This window comes from Vipera ursinii, assembly GCF_947247035.1.
Source record: "Vipera ursinii genome assembly, chromosome: 2".
In the NCBI taxonomy this organism is placed as follows: domain Eukaryota; kingdom Metazoa; phylum Chordata; class Lepidosauria; order Squamata; family Viperidae; genus Vipera; species Vipera ursinii.
In genome coordinates, this window is record NC_139513.1 from 109,001,779 (window position 1) to 109,010,817 (window position 9,039).

General features: G+C 44.9%; 1 protein-coding gene across 1 annotated transcript; it reads right to left on the reverse strand.

The window, feature by feature from the left end:
* On the reverse strand, positions 1-8,433 carry NDUFB7 (NADH:ubiquinone oxidoreductase subunit B7). The gene is made up of 3 exons (XM_083357058.1): positions 8,189-8,433; positions 1,653-1,824; positions 1-451 (listed from the first exon to the last, which is right to left on the reverse strand). The coding sequence occupies exons 1-3, from the start codon at positions 8,298-8,300 to the stop codon at positions 355-357; spliced, it is 381 nt and encodes a 126-aa protein (XP_083213184.1). The 5' UTR covers positions 8,301-8,433; the 3' UTR covers positions 1-354.
* Between the last annotated feature and the right edge of the window lie 606 nt (positions 8,434-9,039).

The window sequence follows — 9,039 nt, forward strand, 5'->3', positions numbered from 1 at the left end:
CTGCCTTTATGCAGAATGAAACTGGAATGAAGCTTATGTTGCTGAATACAGAGAAAATATAAATGTTACTAGAAGGTACAGTTCCATCTGAACTTAACTAGACTCATCTCATTGGCACAATTGCCAGAAATTGATAATGCAACATTAGGATTCCCAACAAGAAAATACTTACAGATCCTTGACGTTTATGAACATTTACTAGCTGTAGGTCCAAGATGTGCATTCATTCATTTTGTTGTAGCAATCACAGTGAACATCTGAGACCCAACTGTGACATAAATGTTTTTATTGTTTTCAATATATCAAGTCCAGAAGTTTCTTTTAAGAGGAGGAAGGAGAAGCACCCCAAATTAATTAGGCTTCTATGGTAGCTTTCGCCTTTTCTTCAATGCGCCTCTTCCTAGCCAGCAAACGGCGTTCTCGTTCAAATTCTTTCATGCGCATAACATAGCTAACATAAAGGATACAAGTATAAGTCAGTTCAAATCTGTTGGCCCTACTAAACCAGGCTTTCCTTGTTGCATGTTAGTTGGCTTGAATTTCATATTTAAAGTACCGTATTATAAGACGACTTTTTAACCCATGAAAATCATCTCAAAAGTTGGGGGGGTCGTTTTATACACCCAGTCTTATATGCCGGAAAATCAGCGAGCCCGGGAAGGCACGCCCTCCCCTCTCACTGTGGAGGAAGCAGGGCAGGCTGGCGTCTGGCGGGAGCCGGCAGGGCAGTCCTGCGCACACGCGCGCTCCCCGGCTGTTAACGAGCACTCCTTAGCAGCCGGGGAGTGCCCGTGTGTGCAGGACTGCCCTGCCGGCTCCCGCCTGACGCTCTTCCCTCTTGAGGCAGCATCGCTCCCCGGCTCCTAAGGAGTCCTCGGGGATGCTGCCTCAAGAGGGAAAAGCGTCGGGCGGGAGCCGGCAGGGCAGTCCTGCACACGCGCGCACTCCCCGGCTGCTAAGGAGTGCTCCTTAACAGCCGGGGAGCGTGCGCATGCGCAGGACTGCCCTGCTGGCTCCCGCCAGACTGCCCTGCTTCCTCCACAGTGAGAGGGGAGGGCGTGCCTTCCCGGGCTCGCTGATTTTCCGGCGTATAAGACGAAAAATCTTGAAAATCATCTCAAAAGTTGGGGGGTTGTCTTATACGCCCAGTCATCTTATACGCCGGAAAATACGGTATAAAACATTTTATCATTGAGGCAGATTGCTCCCCAGACTTCTACAGTCAAAGTCTTCGTGTGGTATTTTTCTTAAAAGTTCTCTATGCTTGCTAGAGAAGAATGGATTAATTATTCATTTACGATTTACCCTCATGCTTAGACAATAGAGTGATTATGGCCCTTGTCCGTCAAGGCAAAGTGCTTTAAAATTAAGTCAAGGCTTATCAGCATTATGGAAAAACTACTTGGTTGACTATCATGATCTCTTCTCTATCCACATGATGGTAGTGTTTATAATCTCCCATCCCACGAAGACTCATTGAATTTTTATGGTGGAAACAGAACACACTTCATAAAGGAATTACAGGGATATTTAGAGGCAGTACTTCTAATCCAGGGTAGTTTCTAATCCCTGAAACACAGTTAATTTACAGAATGAAGAAGAAAGGACGAAGTATAGCAACAAATTAGACTAAAGGCATAGCTTTGACTTACTCCAGATGCTCACAGTACTTCCACTCATGCTCCTCATGTTTGCACCCTTTGATGGAAAAAGGATATTTGTCACGTTTGCACTTCATCCATGTTATGTAATGATGGGCACAATAATCCCGGAATTGGTAAGGAATCTGGGCATCATTCATCTCTTGATGAGTTGCTACCATCACTGTAGGAGAAAAAAAGGAGGAGGAAAAGATGGAAAGAGATTAAAATCTAAATGGAAGCTCTTCAAGATCAACCATTTGGAATGCTCTAACAGATGCTGCAAAAGGTGTTTTAGAAAGCACGTTCGGCAAGTTAATTTAGAGCACCTGTTCAATTAAAATATGCAGACCACATAATGCCATGAGGAATTATTGATGAGGGTTCTTTGAACACGTTATTTTGAAATCAGCTATGCAATCATTCAGTTATAACACCATTCAGCCCACGCTTAATCAGCTTACTAATAAGAATGTCTTATTTATTAAGTGCTTTACTGTATCATGTTTAAGTTTAAGTTTTAAGTTTATTATATTTGTATACCGCCCTTCTCCCGAAGGACTCAGGGCGGTCTCTTATCACTCCCACAATTTATTAAAGAAGTTACTCAATGAAACGAATTAGTCTATCAAAATGTACTTGTCAAAGTCTTTATTATTGACTTGGATGGAAAAGCTTATCTAAAACTGGGTCTGATAGCTAATATCTTAAGAAGCAAAAGCATAATTAAAAATCTTGGAAGAGTTTGAGCAGTATTTTACAAAACTTTCTATAACTGCGATCTATTAAATACAAATAAAGAAGCAAGGAGCAAGCGTGCAAATAATGCACCCGTGCTTTATTTTTGACTTCAGGAACATGGAAGTTGCATATCTGGGGGGAAATTAAATACTGGTTATAATTGCATTTAAATATGTCTTCCTAGCCTTTTAAAATTAGATTTTATACAAAAATTGTTTACCACTTATTTTTTGTGCTCTATATTCCATAACAGCATTAGCACATATTTGCTAATAAAAATGTTCATTTGCAATTCAAATGCACTTGAATATTCACTATTGTCAGATTTCTGAATTTTAATAGTAACATTATTATATTATCAGTCATTTCCTTCAATAAACTACTTGTCAGCCATTGATGCATTGTTATGAACTAGCTGACTGATGAACAGGAGGAGGCAGGAAAGTGAAACAGATGCAGCAAGTAAGCTCTGGCCTATATTAACTCCTCCCACTGGACAATCTGATGCAGGGGTGTCAAACTCAATTTCATTGAGGGCCGCATCAGCATTGCGGTTGCCCTCAGGGGGCCGGATGGGCGTGGCTAAAGTGCATATGGCCTACTGGGTGGGCGTGGCCAGCTCTACATCGTTCGCATCAAGGGTGCCTATGGGGGCCTCGGCAGGAGTGGGACAGATCTGAGGGTCTCTGGCAGAAGGAGGGTCTCTGGGCCAGGGCCAAGGCAGTGGAGGCCGTTCCCTCACTGTTTCCAGGATGGCTTCGCGGGCCGGATCCGGCCCCCGGGCCTTGTGTTTGACACGTCTGATCTGATGGACCCCACAGACCACTAAAAATGAGCAATTTGAGAATCAAAATGGCTAACAGTAATAGGATGAAATTCAACATAGACAAATGCAGTATTTCACTTATGAAAAAGATGAACAGATACAGATGAAGAGTGCTTCTAAGTATTTGTTAAAAGGTTAGAATAGTAACCAGTTGCAAACTGAACATGAGCTAGGAGTGTGATGTGGTTACAAAAAGGACAAAGGGAGTTTCAGGCTGCACCACCTATGAGAAAACTATAATTTCCAAATCACATGAAACAGTTGTTCCAGTTTATTCTGCGTAGATCAGTTTCTATCTCAAATGTGCTTGGTTTATGTATCATACTTATTCCAAAAATATTGGGAGAGGTTTAGAGACCAGCAACACTAGTAATGATCGGGGAACTAGAAATTAAATGCTATGAAGAGAAATTAAAGGAGCTGAATAATCTTGAAGGGGAGAAAAAAAGACATCCAATGAAAAGATATAAAAGAGCCAAGGTGGTTGCACAGTGGTTAGAGTGCAGTACTGCAGCTACTTCTGCTGACTGCTGGCTGCAGTTCAAGTCTCACTAGCTCAAGGTTGACTCCTCCTTCCATCCTTCCGAGGTGGGTAAAATGAGGAGCCAGATTGTTGGGGGGCAATAGGCTGACTCTGTAAACTGCTTAGAAAGGGCTGTAAAGCACTGTGAAGCAGTAATATAAATCTAAGTGTTGACTCAGCCTTCCATCCTTCCGAGGTAGGTAAAATGAGGACCCAGATTGTTGGGGGAAATTAAGCTGACTTTGTAATAATGCCGCTTGGGGGTGTGTGTGAAAGCCCTAATAAGCAGGCATATACATAGAATGAAGGCTACTGCTAAGCTTGTAAGCCGCCCTGAGTCTTCGGAGAAGGGCGGGATATAAATGGAATTAAAAATAAATAAAAATATTCTCCAAATGTATCAACAGATTTCAAATCAAGACTTGTTCTTTCTCAGTCCAGAATCATGATCTAGAAAGGTTTTAAGATATAGAAAGGCAGATTCAGACCGAAATTTACTTAAAAGTAAGAGCAAGGAACCGATTATCCAAATAGAGATGAACTCTTTGTTAGATGTGTTCAAGCACAGGATAGCAATGTCTTTATCTGGATGCTTTTATTTGGATCCCTGCATGGAGAAAGGTGTTGAACAAAATGGCTAAAGTGAGCTCTTCCAGTTCTTAAGTATTATTATGTGTTATACAAATGCATCTAATGACTAGCCAGAGCGCCAATGAGCTTTATGGCTAAGAATTTAAAACTGTGTCTGCTTTCCCAGCATTGTTAATGATTATATCATATGGTTGTTCCAGTTATACATTTTTGTTGTTGTTGTTAGTTGCAAAGTCTTGTCCGACCCATCGCGACCCTATGGACAACATTCCTCCAGGCCTTCCTGTCCTCTACCATCTTCTGGAGTCCATTTAAGCTCACGCCTACTGCTTCAGTGACTCCATCCAGCCACCTCATTCTCTGTCGTCCCCTTCTTCTCTTGCCCTCAATCTTTCCCAGCATTAGGCTCTTCTCCAGTGAGTCCTTCCTTCTCATTAGGTGGCCAAAGTATTTGAATTGCAACTTCAGGATCTGGCCTTCTAAAGAGCAGTCAAGGTTGATCTCCTCTAGGACTGACCAATTGATCACCTTGCAGTCCAAGGGACTCACAGGAGTCTTTAATGATATTTAAATAGTAGGAATGTAAGTGCTGCAAGCTACCCTGAATAGTGTGCATGGTAAATGTAAGATGGGATTGAAACATTTTATATCCGTCTTCTGCTGAAAAGTAGCTGGACAAAGTTAGGAATTTCGGGTTGTGAGAATTTAGCCTTTCCAGAATGAGGAAGCAAACTTAAATCTTTGAGCCTCATATCAATATATTTCAGGCAGGTATACCATTGCCTTACTCCATATACAATCTGAGTGCAGGAGGATATTCTGCAATGTGACCCTATCATGTTTTCCCGAAAATAAGACCCACCCAGAAAATAAGCCCTAGACTGATTTTTTGGCATGCACCTACCGTAAAATAACCCCTAGTTAACAGCCCGCCCACTTCGTCCCACCGTCTGATTGCTCGCTACCTCAACAGGGCAGGAGAGCGTGCGTTGCACTGATGTCGCCATGAGGTGAGCCAAGGCAGGTGGAGGTTGGAGCTGCCCCACGCGCCTCACACCCGCTTACCTCAGGCCCCCTGCAGCCAGGCCACTCCCTGCTCAGCAACGTTGCCCTGCCCATAACCCAGCTGTCCGCCCGCCTCTTCCCTTTCACTCCCCTCCCGAGCCAGACTGCCATGCTACAGAGGACAGGTAGGGGAGGCTCGGTCATCTTACCCGCTCCCCCTCTGCCATTTTGGAGTCAGGGTGGAGTGACAGAGAAAGGCTCCACCGCCACTGCGCAACAGCCACATCTGCCACTGGAGCTTTCTTCGGTTCTGGCTGCTCCCACTTTGCCATGCAGATCTCCTGCTTGGCATCAGTCACCTCCTCCTTCTCTGCCAATTTTCCCATGACTTGTACCTCCCCTGCTGCCTCCAGACTCCCGCCAAAACCACCCACCCACTCCCTCTCACCTTCTGCTTGCCCAAGGCTACAATGGGTTACAGGGCTTCCCAGGGCAGATGTTCAGGAGCTGGTGAGGAGAGCAGCATGGACAGGTGGAGGAAGTCAAAATACTTTTTGCCCAGAGGGAGACTGTAAGCTTCATCTCTGTTTCCAAGTATCCCATTTGCAAGCAGACAAAACTTCCAGACTTCGTCATTTCTCCGTCCAGGCGAAAAGAACTTGGGCCCCTATGGGGTGCTTGGAAACAAGAGTGATTTGCTCAGTTTCCAAGCACCCCATAGGCACCCAGACACTTTTCACCTGGATGGAGACTGGAAGCTTTTGTTTGCAAAAGGAAAAAATGTGGCAGGTGGAAGGAGGCAGGGGAGGTTTGCGCCACCCGGTCCTTCGGTTTCCCACACCTGTCCACGCCTTAACACACATTCCAGCAGCACTGCCCTCACCTCCCAAGCATCTATCCTGGGAAGCCCTGTAAGCTATTGCAGTGCAGGCAAGCAGACAGTGAGAGGGAACGGGCAGACATCCCCTGAAAATAACCCCTAATGGTTCTTTTGGTCCCCCCCCCCCAAAAATAAGACCTGGTCTTAATTCTCAGGGAAACAGTATTTCTGGCTGCATATATGAATTCTGCAAGAAGCTTCTAACCAGTTTTGTTAGTAGACCAATAATCTGCACCAAGGCTAGTAATCAATTTCATTATGTACAATGACTAATATTCATATGAAAACTAATGAAAATCATTATCTTTCAGCCCAAATTATTACAAAGACTTGTTGTGAGGATGTAAACGTAACTAAATAAGCAGATGTGGCAATGAGAAAGGATTCACATTCAGTTCTGGGAGGAATTTCTTCCACTGTTTCTGCTTGCCTGGTATGTTCTAGAATGGGTGAATTCTAGGTCTCTTCTATTAAAGATTATCAGCTTGTGTGATCTTGAAAGTGCACCTTTTCGGTAAAGCCTTCCACCTTCTGGAACAACATTGCCTTCAGATATGGAGGGCACCTTCTCTCCTGGGGTTCTGAATAGCCCTGAAAACCTGCCTTTGTTCTCAGGCCTGTATTAGGAGGGGAGAGGATTGTTGTACTTTGTTTGGATGGCTGTTTTCAATCCAAGATTTGTTAGTTTAAATTGTTTTAATCTAATATTTTGCAAACTACCTAGAGTCCAGTCCATTGGAGTGGATGATTGTATTAAATTTATTTATAATACAAAAAGAAGAAAGTAAGCATCTAGTGGATGCTCAAAATATTACTTAGTTCTTGTTTTTTGACAGAAATTTGCAGATGGAATCATCTATGGAGATTCCCAATCATTCGGGGCATGGTTGTCCCAAAGGTGCTTTTCAAGAGGCAACTAGACTTTCTTGCTTTTCTGAAGAAGCTTCTTGGATGAGAAGGGAAAGGTCTTCAAAGAAAAACAAGGAAGTCCAGTTGCCTCTTGAAAAATACCTTTGGTGCAACGGAATCGGTCAGGTTCCTGCCAATGCCCTGATTAAGAGGTGATCCTCTCCTTCTAGAGAGCCCGAAAAACCCAATGCAACGCTCGTCTAACTTTGTCCCGTGAGAAAAAGTAGGCTGAATGAGGAACTGGACCCCCGGTTGCTCCACTTCATGCTTCTTGACCACCACACCGAATTAGCTCTCAGCAGTGGGCTAATGCCTCCTTAAGTAACACCAGCTGCCTGTAATTAGTGCAGGTTCGCATCCCACCAGGCTCAAGGTTGACTCAGCCTTCCATCCTTCCGAGGTAGGTAAAATGAGGACCCAGATTGTTGGGGGCAATAAGCTGACTTTGTAATAATGCCGCTGGGGGGGGGGGGCGAAAGCCCTAATAAGCAGGCATATACATAGAATGAAGGCTACTGCTAAGCACATTGGTTTGTGCTTCTTAGATTGTAAGCCGCCCTGAGTCTTCGGAGAAGGGCGAGATATAAATGGGATTTTTTAAAAAAAACTACGCCTCTTGTAGGCAATCCGGGTGAAAAAGAGGCAACCTGTGGAACAAGCGTGGCGGCCCTGGGTGGCGCAGGAGAGGGGAAACACAATTTAATTGTTTTTAATTTTTTGTAATTCTGGTATTGTTTTCTTTTTAAAAACCTTGTGAACCGCCCTGAGTCCTACGGGAGAAGGGCGGTATATAAGTCTAATAAACTAAACTAAACTAAACTAAACTCCGAGGGAAGCCAGTGGAGGACACCGCCGGAGCTAACACAAAAAAAAGGGGGGGGGAGAAGAGAGCCTGACATCCTTTGGATCCTAAATTCCACTGGTCAAATCTTGCCGATAAATGCTCGGTGGTTTTGCAGGCAGCCCCGGAGAGCTCCCGTTTGCCAAGCCCGGGAGTCGCAGAGCGGGAAGGGCGGAGCTCAGCGCGGGGTGACCTTCCTTCCTTCTTCGCGACCCATCCCGGCAATGCTCACCGCGTTCCTTGCGCTCTTCGAGGCCAAGGAAGGGATCGAAAGTGGGCATGGCGGAGGGGTCGGGCTCCACCTCCGAGTCCCCCAAATACCGGCGGACTAAATGAGCCCCCATCGCCGCCGCGGAACTTGCGCCCCTGCTTCAGCTGGCTTCCGTTTGCCTTTCTTCCCCCGGAACCGGAATCGGGCGTGGAGTCCGCTTTGAAAAGCGTTCGGCTAGAAACGCGGGGGGACTCCTTCACGGCCTTGGCGACGGCAGGCGTCGGCTTTCATTTTGCCATTGCTGCGCGACAAGAGAGAAAACTGCAGGACGAGTTCCGTTCTGGCTGTATTCGGCGCCTGCAGATTCACCCGAGTGGAGAGCCGGGACGGGGGGGAAGGAATCGCGAACCACAGTGCATTTTTAAAAATTTACATTGAATTATTTATTTTCATTTGTCAACATTTAAAGCCTCGTCGCGACAAGTCAAAGTGAAAATGGTGTTTACAATCCTTGGGACGCGTGTTGAAGAACGCCGTGAAAAAAAAACCCGTCATATATTGGCGACCGAGAGTCCAACTTGAATTGGAAGTGTCCTTTGCCTGTTGAAGCTCATGCAGGAAAAAATAGTTTGCGATAGCCCTGTAACGCTGTTTACAATTAGAATTCAATGTTATGTAGTTGCTTGTGGCTTGTTGGCGCACCTTAAGTCTACATTTGAAAAGAATTACTGCAGAAACATGTCAGAAATTCCTGTCTCTGGCTGCCTTATTAGTGATGGTTCTCCATTTGAGCTTTTCTGATGTTCAAGAGGTTGCCTAATGTGGGTTTGGAGGAATATAGCAATGGCACTTAGATTTATGCAGGTGGTCCT

Excerpts from the sequence above, each read along its gene's own strand:
- NDUFB7 (XM_083357058.1), bottom strand. The coding sequence starts at position 8,300 with ATGGGGGCTCATTTAGTCCGCCGGTATTTGGGGGACTCGGAGGTGGAG. Across the intron at positions 1,825-8,188 it reads CGAAGAGCGCAAGGAACGCG|TGATGGTAGCAACTCATCAA; the intron begins GTGAGCATTGCC and ends TTTCTCCTACAG. Across the intron at positions 452-1,652 it reads AAGTACTGTGAGCATCTGGA|CTATGTTATGCGCATGAAAG; the intron begins GTAAGTCAAAGC and ends CCTTTATGTTAG.